At 54.9% G+C, this 17,696-nt stretch overlaps 2 protein-coding genes across 2 annotated transcripts in view; both read left to right on the top strand.

Moving 5' to 3' along the window:
* ZHX1 (zinc fingers and homeoboxes 1) overlaps positions 1–1,720 on the top strand; it is an 18,063-nt gene extending 16,343 nt beyond the window's left edge. Inside the window, exon 2 of the mRNA XM_045287086.1 lies at positions 1,648–1,720. The gene's annotated coding sequence lies outside the window, so the exon portion shown is untranslated. The remainder of the gene's footprint in view (positions 1–1,647) is intronic.
* CUNH8orf76 (chromosome unknown C8orf76 homolog) overlaps positions 1–13,204 on the top strand; it is a 23,135-nt gene extending 9,931 nt beyond the window's left edge. Inside the window, 6 exon segments of the mRNA XM_004718159.4 lie at positions 1,648–1,743; positions 2,734–2,877; positions 6,036–6,469; positions 9,246–9,378; positions 11,723–11,873; positions 11,876–13,204. Coding sequence (XP_004718216.4) covers positions 1,648–1,743; positions 2,734–2,877; positions 6,036–6,469; positions 9,246–9,378; positions 11,723–11,873; positions 11,876–12,060 — 1,143 coding nt within the window. The 3' untranslated portion in view covers positions 12,061–13,204.
* The last annotated feature ends 4,492 nt before the right edge of the window (positions 13,205–17,696 follow it).

Here is a 17,696-nt window from a genome sequence, read left to right on the forward strand (position 1 = left end):
GTCAATTGTATCTATCAGGCACATTTGCACATATGTTGCCACCATCATTTTCTAAACCTTTCCTTTCTGCTCGAACCCTTGGTATCAGCTCTTTTTTCCTTCCTGCCCTGGTGAACCCTTGATAATTTTTAAAATTATTAATTTTCGTAGCTTACACTGAATGCTGTCACCCTTCACCCACTTTTCTGCTATTGGCTCCCCAACGGGAAGCCTTTGTTGATCGCTGCTCCCAACCAAGTACTTTTGTCGTCATCCACCTAACCTTCCCACCCCTTACTCCACCACCCCTCTTTAGCTTCTCTTTCGAACCCCATGAGCCCCTGAGTAGAGGGGCCAACGTGACACTCAGCCTGAAGGTGGGCTGTCGTACCTGGAAAACCGGCCTGGTGCTCTGCCCCCTAAAGCCCGTCATGAAAATCGCCCCGGAGCCGGTTGACCCTGAAACACAAGGGGCCTTCAAGGAACTAACCATCACCACCCTGGGCAGTCACCCCGCGGCCCCTGTGCTGGGCGGAGTGAAACAGCTCGGAGGGTTTTCTTGTCATCTTTATGAAGCTTGCCAGCCCTTTCCTCCGTGGTGCCACAGCGTGCTTTTGAACCACCAGCCTTTTAGTTCAGTGGACAAGCGTGCCAGGCTGGGACTTTGTAGTCTCCTAAATGGTGCTGATATTCTCATAAAGCAGGGCAACGGAGAGAGTGGACTTGGGCAGCAGTGAGGTGAGGCATAGAAAGCCCTGGTTGTCCGAGACATTGTTACGGTGTGTTCCCATGCACATATGGGAGGGAGAGCTGTCCAGCCTTGATCAGGTTCATGACTGGCGTAGTATCAGATCGTGTTCTGTTGAGCCCCATAGGAGTTTCATCAGCTAGTTTTTTTTGTTGTCATTTTATTGGGGGCTGGTACAACTCATCACAATCCATCCATCCATTGTGTCAAGCACATTTGTACATTGTTGCCCTCATCATTCTCAAAACATTTGCTTTCTACTTGAGCCCTTGGCATCAGCTCCTCATTTTTCCCCTCCCTCCAACCCTTGATAATTTTAAAATTATTATTTTGTTATGTCTTATACTGTGTGACATCTCCCTTCACCCCCCTTTCTGTTGTCCGTCCACCAGGGAGGGGGTTATATGTAACTACTTGTGATTGGTTGCCCCTTTCCACCCCACCTTCCCTCCACCCTCCTGGTATCGCCACTCTCACCACTGGTCCTGAAGGGATCATCTGTCCTGGATTCCCTGTGTTTCCAGTTCCTGTCTGTACCAGTGTACATCCTCTGGTCTCTGCAGATTTATATGGTAGAATTGTAAGGGATCATGATAGCATTAAAGAACTGGTGGAGAGTTGTACATTCATCGGTGCTGCACGGTGCCCTGGCTGGCTTGGAGGTAGTTTGCCAGGATTCTCCTCCCCCTTGGCAGTCTCAGTTGGGACACTGTGCTGCGAGCAGGGCACCCTGTGTGACTGGTGGGTGGGTGTGCACAATACCCGGGCAGCAACTCCCAGCAACACGCCGGCCAGCACAGGGGGAGGGAATGTGGTGGGGGGTGTTATAAGGTAGGACCTGGGAAACATGGCTCAACATGAGTCTGGGGTGGGGACACATCGTTTCATTCTGTGTAATGTGCTGTCTTCACGCTTCTTAGTGGTTTTACGAAGAGGCGGAGAGCGGGGACGATGTCGAAACTCTGACACTCAAGAAATTCAGAGGGGACTTGGCATACAGACGGCAAGACTACCAGGTAGAACCGCTGAGCTGTTATTGCGTATCCAGGTGACAGTGAACCGGAAGATGAGCGTGTTGTGGGTTCAAACTCACGGTCTCAGAGTCCATTCCCATTCACAGCGGCCCCCTAGAGCGTTTGGAGACTGTAAATCCTGACAGGAGCAGAGAGCCTCATCTTCTCCTGTGACCAGTACTTAATCCATAGACCCACCAGGGGCCCTTTTGGTTGGATGTGTGTAACCTTAGAACCCCACGTTCTAGTCTTTTCTACCTGGCTCTCAGATTCATGTGTTTCCTGTCACCTCAAGAGAAGGGTGTTTTGGGGTCCATGTGGGTCTGTCTCTCCCACCTTCTCTGGGAGCCTCTAGTGTAGACCCTACAGAGTGTGATAGGAGCCACGCCCCAAACCAAACTCACTGCCATCGGGTCAGTGCCAACTCAGAGGCAGCCTGTACAACAGGGTAGAGCTGCCCCCATGAGTTTCTGAGACTAGCTCTTGATGGGAGTAGAGCCTCACCTTTCTCCCGCAAAGCAACTGCGGGTTTCAAACTACTGTTGGCCCAACATGTAACCACGACACCACCAGGGCTCCCTGCAAGCAGCCACATCCTCTATAATGTGTAAGAACAGGGCGGGTGCTGGCAACTGGACGCCGGTGGTACGTGCACATCTCATCATCCGGTGACGTTTTGTTGACAAAGAAGCGATGCAGCCAGTTTAGTGGCAACACGGGGATTCCAACGGGGGCCTGTTTGGCTGCAGGTTGCTCTGGCTGCTGTACTGTGAGGGGGTCCCATGGTAGCAGAGCTGTGTTCGCCAGCCTTGGCTTCCCTGTCATTCGGAAGAACAGACCGACTTGGAAATCCTGGGAATGGCAGCTCACCCTGGGGTCCTTGTAGCAGTCGTTTTGACATTGCCCTCTGCCTGGGAAGAAACCCACTGCTGAATCCTCCTTCTCTGCTGTGTTTTCTTCCTTTGCTTTCCTTTCCCAATAAACGATTTCCAGAGAGCCCTGCAGGAGTACTCCAGCATCTCTGAGGAGTTGTCGCAGAGCAATTTTGCCATGAAGAGGGACGCCCAAGAAGGGCAGGCTCGGTGTCTCGCTCACCTGGGGAAGCACATGGAGGCCCTGGAGGTAGCCACCCACTTGGTGAGTGTTTCCAGGGCTCGTTTACATGTCTCGAACCAAGAAGGACTTGTTGTCTTTAAAAAAAAGCAAAAACTAAACCTAAAATTTAAAAACCTGGCTAGCAACAAAAAGCTGTGAGTGGGTTTAGACAAGCTGGACAGGCTTGTCTGTAGTGCCAGGACTTTATGGTGGTGTTAGTCTGGGTAGATTGGAGAAACAAATTCATAAACACTTAAATGTGTATAAGAAAGAAGTTTACATATGAGAACAATTGAATGCGAAAGCATTCCTCCAGACGCCAACCTGGTGCTTCAAGACGTGAATGCAACATAACAGCATGAAATAGGGAACCCATAGAGGTCTGAGGGGCCATCCCCAATCCCAACTTCATGGACAGCACCTCCTCCCTGCAGAAGAATTCACTTCAGAGGACAGCACTAAAGCTACAGCTCAGGGAGAGGGATATGTCTGATCAGAGCACATGGGAGGAAATGAAGGGAGAGGAAGAGAGAGTGGAACACATCCTGGCCCATCAAGTTCTGAGGACGATATTCCTGCTCAGAGCAGCCAAAGCACAGAGAGGACCATAGGACGAGCCCAACTATGAGACACGATATCCCTCACTGACTCATAGAGCTATGGGGGACAACACTGGAGACACAGTGTGGGAATTGCGCCTGATCGGACCCCATCACACTGAGGTGAAACACTAAGGGTATACAACAGAACAGCAAGGGAAACAGAGCAACAAAGTCCCCAGGGAATACCAAAAATAGACTTTGGGACCAGGGGGTGGCACCCCATCAGACTCGACCAGAAAACACTCCTAAAGGTCAACAAACAGACCTTGAACTATTTACAGGCTTTTCTCTTTTTTTGTTTTGTTGTTGTTGTTTTGTTTTCTTTTGTTGCTTTGTTTTGCTCTGTCTTGCTTTTTGTGCATATTATTATCTCTGCAGGTCTATCTAGATAAGATAGGCAGGATAAACAATCTGGAGGAGAAAACAATGGACCAACGGTTGGTGGGGTAGGGGCATGGGAGAGGGGGAGGCAGTGGAAAGGAAGTGGGTGTTAGCAACCCCAGGGACAAGGGAACAACAAGTGATCCAAAATCGATGGCGAGGATGGTGTAGGAGGCCTGGTAGGGCTTGATCAAGGGCAATGTAACCAGAAGGAATTACTGAAACCCAAATGAAGGTTGAACATCAACTTTCTTCACCACATTTGCTCATGCATCCATTTGTCTTCAGTGATTGTATTGGGAAGGTGTGCATCATGGAATGCCAGGTTAATAGAACAAAGTGTCCTTGCATTGAGGGAGTATTTGAGTAGAGGCCCAATAGAGGGATGGTGAGAAACAGGGAGACCTTGAACAAGCTGGATGGACACTGTGGCAGCAATGTGGGCTCCAGCCCAGGAGGTTGTGAGGATGGCACAGGGCTGGGCAGGGTTCTGGGTGCAGAGGGCCGCTCTAGCCACTAAAAACCACACGAGCTGAAGCCTCTGGCTAGATTGCCTCCTTCAGGGAACATCGGCGTGGACATGAACTTGTGCAGGTCTGCAGGTTCAGTACTGGCCCTTTCAGCACGCGTTCCAGATGCAGCCACCGCTTCTGCTCACCCGCATCATTGCTGTGCTTCCTCCTCCTCACCTGGACCACCGAAGGCAGTGGCTGCCGGTCAGTGGGCTGGGGTTAGATTAGCTCTGTGGCCCCAGCCAGCTCAGGAGTTCTGGGTCCTCGGCTCTCAGGGATCTGATGCCAGTCAACAGGTACCAGGACCTGGAGATGCCTGGAGGGGGTGGCCGGGCAGAAGGCTCAGCCCTGGGTCGGTTCTCCAGGGATCCAAGCACTCTCATGCAGGGGGCTAGCTGGGGTGGGAAATGGGCAATGTGGACTAGTCTCTCCTGTGGCCTCACCCCATCTGTGGGTCTCAGGCAAAGTATCTCCATGGCCCCTGCCCACTGCTTGACTTCCCGCTTTCCTGGTAACTGGGCTCCCTGCCATGATTTTCCGTTTCTCCCCGACCCGAGGCCCTTTCTCTCAGCATTGGCTCTGGCCCACGTCTGGTTCTTTCCCGGTGGTTATTAGTTTCCCTCACTGTTCGTAAGTGGACTAGTTCATTTTGCAACATTGGACAGCTGGTCCTGAGTGCCTGTGGGGAAGCGAACATTTTATGTGCTGACAGCTTAAGTGGAACAAAGGGGGGGAATGTTCCCTTTTATGTGGCACCTCAGGGTCTGTGAGCCGAGGCAGATGCTCCACACCAGTGATGCTGAAGGGAGATACAGCCTGCCCTGAGGGCTGCCGACGTGGCCCGTCAGGGGCACAGCTGCTGTTTCGTGCTCAGGCTGGTTCCCCGTGGGAGCCAGGTCCAGACACCTGAGACTTCGACCCCTCCAGGGTAACGTGATGCGCAGTGGCCGGCAAGACTTCTCTCAATGGGATGGACAGGCACGGCGGCTACAGTAAGGGGTTGGAACCTAATGATGGGGAGGCTGGCACAGGGCGGGCAGCCTGGCTGGGTTGGGGCTGACTCAAGAGCATCTCAGATGACAGCAGGCATGTTCCTCTGACCCAGATGGCACCTTGGGCAAGAAATGGTAACGTCTTTGGTTAAGGAGACTTGAAAAGACTTCCTGGTTAGAAGAAAATCCAGCAACCCCTTCGGGCCAGAACTTGTTGGCCTTGATGTGGGTGCCAGCGAAGGCATTTGGGTTCAATTATGAGGCACCCGGGAGCATGAGAGCCTCAGGGCTCCTTGCTGAAGACGAGTAAGCCAAGTGAGATTCGGAAACAGAGTCTGTCTGAATCCAGAAGAAAATTCCCATTGTACTTGGAAAAATCCTGGGCATTAGAAGTGCGGCCATGAGCCCGGGATCTGAAGGGCTCAGCCTGCTCCTTTGTGAGGTGAGATCTGGCTGAAGACAGAAACAGTGAACACAGGAGATAGTCAGCACTGATCGCTTGCTGGTGACGTCTGGGCGTGGTTCAGTGGGAACAATGAATGCATTTCCACAGCGGTTTCAGACACGTAGTCAGTCGACTGGACTTGGGTGCTACAAAGTAAACATCCCGTGCATCTAGAAACATCAGCACAGTTTGGGTGTTCTAGTCATTGCTCTTTCCCGATGGGAAAGGCTTTGCCGGTGAAAGCCCCTGACCTGTCTGTCCTCCTCAGGAACATCAGGCCACCAACACGGACCACTTAACCACCGTGCTCCACCTCCAGTTGGCCCTGTGTTCCCGTCGGCAGCACGGGGAGGGGACTGTCCTCTGCCTGCAGAAGCTGATTTCCTTGCACCCGTTTAATCCCTGGAACTGGAGCAGGCTGGCAGAGGCGTACCTGAGCCTAGAGCCAGCTCAGAAAGGGGACAGTCTCACCCCAAGTGACAAATCGCCCGAATCCTCCACCCCTCCCTTGGGAAAAGACTGGCGTCTGTGTTCCCCAGAAACCTCGCCCCGGAGCAGGCGGTTGTCTGTGGAAGTCCGTGGCAGCAGCAGCCCACTCACCCAGGAAGGCCTTGCCCACCCCCAGCCCTGCTGGTCAGCAGGGAGAGCGACCATGCTGGCAGAGACTCGGGTGAAGGTGTGCGCCGCCCTGACGAGAGCCAGGTAAGCAGGCCTGGGCTCAGGTAAAGGCCTTATTTTCTGGTTTCAAGCTCAGGATGCTCTCAGCTGGACATTCAGTCTGTGTTTGAAGCTTTTGCTCTGCCCTCGAACACGGGCCATTTTTGGAGAACTCAAGTTCAGACTCAGGCCAACGCCAGTGTCCAGTGGACAGATTCTGAAACTTAGCACAAAAGACTCAGTTCCCTTAGAAGTCCCTGGCGGTGCAGACAGCGCACCCGCTTAGCCACAGAGGGAGACCTCGGCACCTTGCTTCCCATCTGCTTCCCTGGGCAGCCGCTGGACACCCTCTGGAGCCCAGTGCTGCTCTGATGCCCCGCCGTCAGTGTCCTTCAGAGGCCCCTTTCACTAGGTGACAACAAGGAATTCTTGGTGCTGGGTCCTGAGCATGGGTAGCACACAGCCCTTTACCCCATGGGCTGCGGCCTGTGTCACTTCTGTGACTCAGCACAGGCTCTAAGCTGTGGGCAGAGCTCTGGGCGGCTGGGTGGAGGAGGAGGGAAGCCTTCATGAGGAGATGGAGTTTCTGCTGAGCATTACCGTGTAGGACCACCCAGCTCTCAGCTGACTCTCAGTAGATGCTTCTATACATTAGGTCGTCTGGCCCTCAACACATGAGTCGATACTGTTACTGCCCCGTTTCAGAGAAGAGGAAATGAACAAACAGAATTGTGTTCAAAAGTGGGCAGCTCTGAAGGCTGGGACCGGTGTTGGGGCCCAGGTCTCTGATTCCAGAACCTGTGTTCTGTCCAGGACCTCTTGTCCTCTGCCACTGTCCCTTCCCCATCGGGTGTCCCCAGGGGAGGAAGGGCCCCACGGTCAGAGGAAAGCCAGCGTAGCCCCAGGGGCTGTGGAGGGCCTGGGTTTCCCAGCTTCGTCAGAATCTGGAGTGGAGAGAGTGGCCCTTGTGGTGGGCACTCAGGACGGTCTTTGCAACCGAGGTCAGGGCCGTGGTAAGCGAGCGCCGGCTCTGATAGGCACCTCATACGTGGCTGCCCTCAGTGAGTGACCGAGCGAGTGGCTGCTGGCGGTCTGCCTGGCACTAGTGACTCCACCGCGCGTGTCTCTGCTCCCTTTTGAAGGAGGAGGAAGGGGAAGATGCCAGGGTTGAGGGTTTACGGAGCTAATGCTCGGGGCCAGGGATAGAGTAGGCACTTGGTAAATGTTAGCTGCTGCAATTGTACTTCTACTGCCGTCGTTTTATTAGCACAGGACATGAAAGTCATCAGAAAGGGGTTAAAGTCAACAGAGCATGTGTTGGTTTTCAACACTGGAGTGCTGTGGCAGGGAGAGCCAGGTGGTGGCTGGGGTTAGAGAAGGTGTTTGGAATATTGAGACCTGAGATGAGGGCTGACCTGGGGGTGGGGGTGGATGTGATCTTGGGTGGGGGGTGCTGGTGGGAGTGTGTGGTAATAAAAACAAAGGAAGTGGATGCCCCTGCCTGACAGACTCTGTAGGCCTGGTGACCACTGGCGCGGGCAGGGGCACAGACGAGTGGCGGTGCCTCTTGCTGAAGGGCCCTGGCAGGAAGAGCAGATGTGGAAAATCATGATTCTGTACACCCAGCTAGAGTTTTGGACCGGGAATAGCAGTGTGGAGTCAGAAGGAGCTAGAGGCTCAGAAGTTTCCAGAACTAGATCCAGCCCTAGGGGCGGGTGGGAAGTCAGCATCCATGCCTAGGAGAGGATTTGAACCCTCGGGCGGCGGAGCAATGGGATGGTGGAGTGCAGAGGGCTGAGGAGAGACTGAAGGAAGGAACAGATTCAAAGTGGGTTCTCAAGCCACTGAAGGACGGAGCCAGCGGCAGACAGCAGGGTCATGGAGTGGCCACAGATGGGACCAAGGTGGACGGAAGCAGCCAGCAAGGTCTTTTTAAGCAAATCAGGCCAAGCAGCTGCTTTCTAAAGGACTTGAAGAGCCAGGGTCCTGTCTGTGGCTTTGTCTGTCTGTCTGCCTCGCTTCATTGCCCACAGTTTCTTTCAGGGCTCACTGTGCCCTGGCCACAGGAGAAAGATGTTATGGTTACCGCTTCAGAAACCCTGTCCCGTCGGGTCACTGAGTCAGACTAGGCTCAGTGGCCGTGAGAGTTTAGGGCACAGAGGTCATGATGTGTTTCAGACATCAGCCACGCGAGTTCTTGGGTGAGAGGCCAGACCCTCACAGGCTGGTGCTTCCTTAAGCTTTTAGCTTGAGTGTCATCTCTGAAAACCCTTCCCTGGCTTCTCTTGGCACCCTGGTTTGACTCTGCCCGTTGTCCCTCTCCGTCTGTCCTGTCTGGTCCATAAATTGGGAGTTCCCCGGGGCCCCACGGAGGGGGGAGAGGAGAGTGATTCTGTCACAGCGGGGAAGCCAGTGTCAGCAGTCTAGACGTTGCCCCGCCCTGGTGGGGAGTATGCGGAGGGTGAGGTCTAGGGGGCAGATGAACGGAGTTACTGGACTTGGGGGTGGGGGGGCGTGCAGAGCACTGGCTCCCCAGGGTCCGGGCTCTGATGGGGAGGTGGGTTTATGTTTCAGTCACTTGACTTGCTCTTGGGACACAAGAAACACCTTTGACATTTTGCTTCCTAAAGATTTCTTGGAGAAGCTTCGGGCAGCTGCTTTTCGACAGCGTGAATCTATCTTCATGGTAAAGTTGGGGTGTTTGTGGAGAGCAGGCAGTTCTAGGAATTCCCAGGAGGGTTCCTCCTCTGTGGCCACCCCCCCAACCTCTCTCTCTCTCTTAAGCACTCACTCACTCACTCACTGCTGCCCTGTTTTCCAGGCTTTTGCTTCAGCTCACCCAGTGTCAGCAAACATCGTTCGCTTTGGAGAGGAACTTAGAGACTCAGCGGGCCATTGAGGATCAAGTGCAAAGGCTCAGCTTCAAAGAAGACGCTTTGCTGTTTATTTCTGAGGTGAGTATCTCCCCGGGGGCTTATAGGAAAGGAGGCACAGATAATGTCTGTGGCTCAGACTCTGGGGGGAATGTACAAACAAAACAGAAGCCATAGCCCAAGTGTGTCTCCCGGGGGGCTTCTGTCTCTGTCCTTGATGAGCCCTTGATCGCCGACCAGTCACCACCATCTGGAGCCTGAGCGGGAGGAGGCCGGCAGTTCCCACCCCGTGGTACCCCCTGGTACATGCCTGCTGGCACTGCATCGACGCCCAGAGAGGATTTGACCTCCATGCTGCCTGTGTGAACTCACCTTTGTGCAGCATGTCTGTCTGCCTTTTGTCTCCACTCAGCCTCCTGGCAGCTTGTGAGGTGTGGGAGCTGGCATTGAGGCCCGGACAGGTGACAGCTTGCGCAAGGTCAGGGGCATGTTATCCCAAGCTCACCTTCCTGATGCTCCACCAGCTTTGGCTCTGGGAGGCGCCAAGAGGCATCAACTTTTTTTTTTTTAACCTCCCTTAAGTTGGGTTTTGGCAAAACACCATTGGCATGTCCAAGAGCACATGTAGCGATGGCGTATGTGAATTTCTTTTAGCATCCGATTGGAATGTGCGGCTCAGGTGCTTGTCCCACCTGGAGAAGCACCTGCCGCCTCCCTGACTTCACTGTTGGAGAACTGCTTTCTGCAGGCCCCCTCCCTGCCCTCCCTCAGCCCTCTGCCCCTCCTTCTGAGGCATGTCCCTGGGACCCACCTGGTCTCTCATCTCTTTTCAGTCCCTTTGTCCATGCATCTGTCTGCAGTACACGGAACCGCTGTCCTTTTTTACCTCCTCCTCCGAGAGACCGCTGGTCTGCCACTCGCCTGTTTCTGAGCACCCCGCTGCCTCCTGCGCCCTGAACTAGAGCGTCCTCCGTGGTCCAGGAGGCTTGCAGCACGCCGAGCCTGCTCGTAGACCCCTCTTGTCTTTAGCTCAGACCGACTGCCTCCTCCGTGATTCCCTCTCATCCTCCTGTCCTATCAAGTGCCCACTGTCTGAAAGGGGACCACACTTCAAAACCCCTTCAGTCCATCTTTAGTCCCCTCCACGCCCGGGTCGCCCAGCGCCGTCCACAGACTGGCCGTCAGGTGAGTGTTTGCTGCAGACCTGATGCCTTACTAGCTCTGAGTCTCCTTCCTCGAGCCAGACACCAGCAGCCCCCTCTCCCCAGCTGTGCATCAGGGCCCCTTTCGATTCCACTCACACCCTCCTCCAAGCCCTGTTGCACCAAGTTTGGTTGTCAGAGTGACCTCCCGGCTCATCTCAGCCCACTGTGGGGCTTTCTCCCCTCAGGTCTCTCAGGACATTGCCACTGGGCCGACGGTAAAATGTGTGATTGTTATATGACTTCGGATGTCAGGTCTCGACCCCTGCCTTCCTAGGATGCCCTGGCCTTCCCGAGGGTAGCCCCAAACCCAAACCAAACGTACACCACCAAGCACTGCAGCTCAGCCACACTGTAGCATGGGGCAGAGCTGCCCTGTGGGCTTCCAAGACCGGACCTCCTTCGGGCGTAGAAAGCCCTGTCTTCTCCTGAGGAAGGGCTGGTTGTTTGAACTGCTGACCTGGTAGTTAACAACCCATCTCGTAACCACCATGCCACCAGTGCTCCAGTTGAGTCCACGGGACTGAAATTCCCAGTACAGCGTCTCTGCCAAGCGGCTGCGTACCTGCCCTGCAAAGGGTGGGGGGTATTCTGGGACTCTGTTTCAGGTCAACATCCTCACCAAAGGTGAGTCTGGCCGCCTGGCGGGGTCAGGCCCCCACTTCCCCCATTCCAATCTACTTTGTGGATGCTTCACAAAGCCCAGATCCAGGGGAGGATTCCAGAGCTCCCGGCCTCGTGCCGACCAGTAGGGGCAGTACCACATGGGAACACCGATGTGGTCATGTGTATAGAGAGGGACAATCTCTCCAGATCATGGAATGGTGAGCCCAGCACCTGCCACGGGCTTGTGTGCTGCCTCTGACGTCTGGCAGCCTCCTGGAGCCAGAACCTGGCCGCCACACGGGCAGTGTGGTGTTCATGCACAGGTCCACAGTTACCATGGAGCTTAGGTCTGGCTGTGGGCTGCTCTCTCAAGAGACCAGCACCCACTCTCACAGTGGTGTTGGTGCTGAAAGGAGGTTAGTCCCAGGGTCCCTCTCTCCACGCAGAGGGCAGAGGGGAAGTGTGGGCTGTGTACACTCTGGTCCCCAGGGTGAAGCGCCCCCCCACCCCCCAATCGGGCCTCTGGGAAATTGAGACTTTCCGCAGTTGTGCGAAGGTGTTCATTCCCTGCCTGCTGCTGCTTTGACCACATCTGTGTGTCTCTCCTCCTGCTGCAGGCGATGGGGGAGGACCTAGTTCCTGAGAAGATACGCGACGAGGTTCACGCAGAGGTGAGGTGCGTGGGCTCCGAGGCCCTGGCTGCCCTGGTGATCACATCTTCGGAAGAATTCGAAGACAGATGGTTCAAAAGGATCAAAGACCGCTTCTGCGTCAGTTCCATACAGAGATAGAAATCGGGGCTTCGCGGTCGGTTGAAAACCACTTCCGCTGTGTACTGATTGCCTCTGGTCCCTTCAGCCCGGAGCCACTGCTCAGCACGATGAGAAATCGGGCATCTCAACTGCTTTTGTTCGTTTTAGAAGAAGGACTTCGCTCTCAGATTGCTTGTGCTTGATTGTCGTTGCTGTCTGGTTTACATGTTTGTTACTTAAGTACAGAAGCTTAGACTTTGTAACACCCACTGCCCCTTAGAGCGTGTCTGTTGAGCAGTTCATAAAAGGCTCTTGGGTTTTGCCTGTAATGACCCACAGCCGTGGCATCAACTAGAGGCAAGCAGCCCTTGAGGCCGGGGTAGAACTGCCCACAGCCTTTCCAAGGATGGGCTCTGGAGACAGATAGCCACAGCTTCCTCCGGGGAGGAGCCTCTCAGGGTTCACCCGCCAGCCTTTCACTTCGCAGCCCAGGGCTTCACCGCTGTGCCCCCAGGGTCCCCCCAGGGTTCCCAGGCTCAAACTGGCGAGGGAAGGGTTCTCATGGTTTCGGTAAACATCACGGATGCAAAGATGGAAATGGGATCGTAAGCATCTGTGAAGAGGATGTGCACGGTGGCGGCTGAGGGTCCACTGCAGCTGGCCTGCCCCGGCCTGGTGGATGCTGGGAGCACTCGAGAGCTCCCTGGGCCATTCAGCAAGCAGTGTAAGCTTCAGCCTCTTTGCATCAGTTCCTCTTGCCCCACCCCCACCCCACCCTTGGTGGCTCTGTGGTAGGGCAGTGGATCATCACACAGCAGGGGCTCTGAGCGTAGGGGAGAGACACCTGAGGAGAAGACCGGCTCCAGACACATCGGGAAAGGGCGCTCTACAACACAGCTGTTGGTGCCTTGCTCAGGAGACGTGCAGACGTGGGAGAAACCCAGAGAGTGTGGGCTCAGGGTAACTGTTCAGTTCTCCCCGTCACACCATGGCCACAGCCTATCATACTGGCCGATATGGAGGGCCATTCCTCAGTGAGCTAGCTGGACTGAAAGCTCCTATTTGAGAAGTGCAATAAAAAATATCCCACCCAGCTTTTCTGAAAACCGCTTTATCAGAGGGTTGAGAATATCAGCCCCAGGCAAAAGGCGGAAGCCATCAGGATTTCCCTCCCATGGTCCTCTCCGATCTTCTGAAGCAGGCAGGATCTGACTTTGTTTATGCTTTGATTGTTCTCTCAATACGACTGTTGGCTCACCTGACCAGTCCTTGCAAGCTTACTCTTTGACCTCCAGTGTGAAATAAAGACTTTGGCCAATAAACATTTTGATATTAGAGACCATTGAACTTGGAGATCGCTCCACCCTCATTGCTACCCATCCATCCACGTGTCCACGAGCTCATCTGTGGAGCGCCCCTCGGGCTGCTCGTTCCTCTGGAGACAGTTACCATGGGGCTTAGGTCTGGCTGTGGGCTGCTCTCTCAAGAGTCCAGCCTGACTTGCCAAGCCCCTCATGATACAACCTTTGGCTGCTAGAGTTACAGCTTTGCCTCGGCCTTCTCCCTGGTACTGTGGCGTACCTGTTGAAACCTTCCCACTCCGAATCTGGTGGGAAGGACTCTTCCCACACGGTGACCATGTGCTATTCTTGGAAGGTTTGCAGTGGCTCATTCATCCCTTAGGAGTGGACAGCTCATATTCTGCCTTCCTAGCCTGCTCTTGGTCTGGAAGTTCCACTGAAACCTTTTCACTGTGGGTGATCCTGCCGGTGTTCGAAATACTGGTGACTTGGCTTCCGGCACAGCGGAAGCATACCAGCTGCTACGAGACAACTGACTGCTAAGTGGGGCATGGTGGGTTAAACTTCTAACCAGCAACAAAGGCCCTTTTGCCCTTGTCTGTACCCCTTGGCAGAAAACCTGCCCCCCCCCCCCAATGACTAGTTGTTGAACAGAATTGCCAAATTAGTGACCCAGGACCTTAAGTTCTTTGCAGGAAAGGTTAAACCCCGAGGAGTGATGTGGTGCTGAGGGAATTTAAGGACACCACGCACGGTGGCCTCTGGAAATGTTGCCCTACCACTCCTCATCTCTTGGCATCTGGTCTCTGTCCTAGTGCACTTGCCAACTTCGCCCATGCCTTTAGCTTTCAACCCTCTGGCTTTCCTCCCGACCCTGTCTACAGGGCCCCGAGCTGTCCGGGTGGTCTCTGAGATTCCTGCTCCCACTCTCGCCTGCCCTACCTCACCTCCCTCTCCTGGCAGCAGTGTGCCGAGGCCACGCGGGAAGATGGGTGCCTCGGTTTCAGGGCCAATGCTTGAGCAGTGATTACGTGAAAGGAACAGAAAGCCACTGCCCTCCTGGCCACCGAAGACACTGCTCTGGAGGGGAGCCAATGGAGACTGCAGGTGACTGCTCGCCGTGGGGCTCACAGGCTTCTAGCAGTTGGCACACAGCCTCCAACATCCTGTCTTGAACACCCTCTCCCAAGGGAGAGTGGTTCTGGGCCTTCGAGAGGCAAGGGGCTTGCTTCCGTAGTCTTAACAGTGTGTGCAGAGGGGCCCTTCCTTGAGAGGTTGCCCCGCACGCCTCTCAGTCACTTCCCAAACATCCTCGGATCCGCGGGCCCTCTCCAGCGTCCTTCAAGCCCTCGCCACACAGGCCCTTTGCTTCCAACAGCCACCTCTTGGGTCCTTCTCCCCTGCACTGCCCCAACCCTACTGTGAACTCTTCCCGTGGGTCTCAGCTCCAAGGGTCCCACAGATGAGGTGCCTGGGGTGACCTGCCCAAGACCCCTTTCAGGCTGTGGCACCCTCCCTGTGTCTCCTGAGGAGCTTATCAGAAATTCACCAGGCCTGTCCTCCGGGTGCTGCTGGTGCTCAGGTGTGGCCCAGTTGTGGTACAGCAGCTGGGGCGTCTGCTCTGTGCTTCTCTGCAGCCTCAGGCCCCGGCAGAGCTGCCCCAAGCATAGTGACCAGGGGCCCGAGGCCCTGTCCTTGCAGAACCCCGCTATCCATCTGGGGAGCACCACAGTTCAACACTCAAGCTTCACACAGCAGACCGTTTGCCCCCCGATGGATTCAGATCCAGCCACCCTGAAGGACAGGGCCTCAGGGTCCAAGGCTGGGATCGTTGTGGAAATCTAAAGTCACCGTTCACAGCAGAGTGGCCCCAAAGTGCAGTCTCTAGTGGTTTCCCAGGGGCTTGATTTAAAAAAAAAAAGTATTTTCAAAAGGGAGGGGGATGATCTAAAAGATTCCAAAGCCCCCTTGCTGCCTTCTGTGTTAGGCGCACACGTCCTCCTGGTCTGGCCCAAGGTCCTGGCCACCCCAGGCCCCAGCTTAAGGATTAGGCCACGGCTGAGCTGTTACCGCACAGCCTGAGGCTGAAGTGACGGTTCCCTGAGCCAGTAACCATGACCCCAGCCAGGCAGGCCAGCCCTGGTCCAGTGTCTTCCTCATGTGGAGGGTGTCCACCTGGGAGGCTTTGCTAACCAGGCATCTGGCTACTCGGGGCTCACCCTTCTGCTCCTTGTTCTCCCTGCAGGCACAGGACAGCCCGTCACTGAGAGCCGTCAGCCTCTGAGCTGATGCCTCGACCACCCCCCCTCTCACCCGCAGGCTGCAGCCATGCTAGTACTCAGTGACTGACTGGCGCAGGGAGGAGGTGGCGGGTCTGACTCCCTCCCGGAGACTTAGCAGTGATAGATCCTCCTCGCGTGTCTGAGCTTACAAGCTGACACGCTGGGGGTGGCTGTGCTCTGCCAAGTGGGCAAAGAAGAGAGAAGAGATGCCCACTCAGCACAGAGCCATAGTTCCCACCTTTGCCACTTCTGGAATCTAGGCCCTTCCTGTCTCTAGTCTCTACGAGACAACCGGAGGTTGGTGGGTAAACTAATAGCCCCAACCAAGCCATGTCTTTAGTCCCAGAACTCATCACTATGTTAGGTTTCATGTCAAAGGGAACTAAGGCTGACTTTCAGAGCCTGAGGGAGGTGATGTGGGAAGAAGCCGGACAGGGAAGCTGGCACCAGATGAAGGAGGGTCCTCAAGGCCATGTTAAGATGCTGCCCATCACTTGGGCCAGCACAGAGCTCTGGGAGGTTTGGGGCCAGGGGGACAGCTGGTCTGAGGGCGTGCTTGGCCATAAGGAGTCTGATTTCTTTGCTGGTGTTAGACTTGGAGCAATCTGTTTTCTGGGTGGCATGGAGGGTGGCAGTAGACTCAGCACGACCCGGCTCACCATGAATCCATCCTGCGCAGTTTCTCTTTACACACCTGGCCCTTCCTGCTGCGACATGCTGGCTTCTCCCTCCAGGTCCCTGCTCCCACGTCTCCCCCACTGTCTTAGCACCTAGTGCTGCTGCATCAAAAACTCTGCTGGATTGTCTCACAGTCTAGGACGCTGGAAACCCCAAATCCACATGTTGGTTAGGGGAGATTCTCTCTGTCTGCAAGTTCAGTTCGTTGGCCCCTTGATGATCTTCATGTGGAATCCATTTACCTCCCGTCTCTGCTTGCTTCTCTGTCCTCATCTGCCCGTTTTTTATCACAAAGATTCTTAGTCAAAACGTCTAACCCTGCTGTGTCCTTTTTTAACATAACCAATTGTCATAACAATTATAACCCAAATAGGATTATAATCACAGGCCTATAGGTCAGTTTAGGGGGGGTGCATTTTGATCCTGACACCCTCCCTCAGCCCTTCCTGCCCTGGCGGCCTCTCAAACTGCAGGGCAGGCACGTGTCCACGCTGGGGACAGCGAGGCTCTGAGCCACGACAAACATTTCAGAGGTTGGGCCACTGTTACAGTTCAGGTGACTTGCCCACCGTTCGTATACTGCAGGCCCAATGTGTGATTAAACCCACATTTTTGGGCCCTTTGGGGGTGGAGGCCAAGGCCAGACCTACAGGACTTCACGCCACACGTGCTTCCGAACAGAGCGCCTAGCCTTCCTTTCACTGGCGGGCCGCCCTCCCAGGTCCTGTGACGAGATGGCCCCGGGTGTTGGGGAGATGAGGTCAGGAAGCAGGTCTGGGGGGCCTTCCATTTCAGGGGCCCGTTCTTGAAGAGTAGCTGCCGGAAGTCCCGCGACACCACTGGCAGAGAAGAGGCTTGGAATTGGAGAGGCCTCACTGAGGTGGCTGTGGGAACAAGTGTCTAACTCAGAGGTCCTTAAGCTTCCTCATGCTGCGACCCTTTCAAACAGTCCTCATGTTGTGACCCCCAACCATAAAATCACTTTCGTTGCTACTTCATAACTGTCATTTTGCTACTATTATGAATCGAGCGACCCCTGTGAAAGGGTCGTTTGACCCCCAAAGGGGGAGAGACCCATAGGTTGAGAACCGCTGGTAACTAAGGGGAGGAGTTGGGGTTGCTGGCCCTGTGGGAGGAAGGAGCTAGAGGAGCAGCCTGGGGAGGGGAAAGCTGGGCCTGGGGCCATCAAACCTTTCTTCACCTCTCTTTCCCTCTTGGCTGCCCTCTGCCTTAGTCACTCCCACCACCCTCGCCTCCAGGGTTTCCCTAACCTAGGCCCCAGCTCCGTCCCCCCCACCCCTCGTTCCTGAAGATCCGGGACAGGCGTGGCTCATGCTGTTCATAGAAGAACTCAGAGAGTTGGGGAAACACACACACACACACACACACACACACACACACACACACACACGGGCTGTAGGGCTGGCTCCAACTTATGGCGACCCAGTTGTAGCAGAGTAGAACCAGGCTCCGTGGGGCTTCAGTGGCTCAGCTGTCAGAACTGGATCACCAGGCCTTTCTTCCAAAGTGCTTTTGGGTAGACTTGAACCTCCAACCTTGGGGTCAGCAGCCAAGTGT

Source organism: Echinops telfairi, unplaced genomic scaffold (genome assembly GCF_000313985.2).
Source record: "Echinops telfairi isolate 266 unplaced genomic scaffold, ASM31398v2 ScPeMD7_1;HRSCAF=3_0, whole genome shotgun sequence".
In the NCBI taxonomy this organism is placed as follows: Eukaryota; Metazoa; Chordata; class Mammalia; order Afrosoricida; family Tenrecidae; genus Echinops; species Echinops telfairi.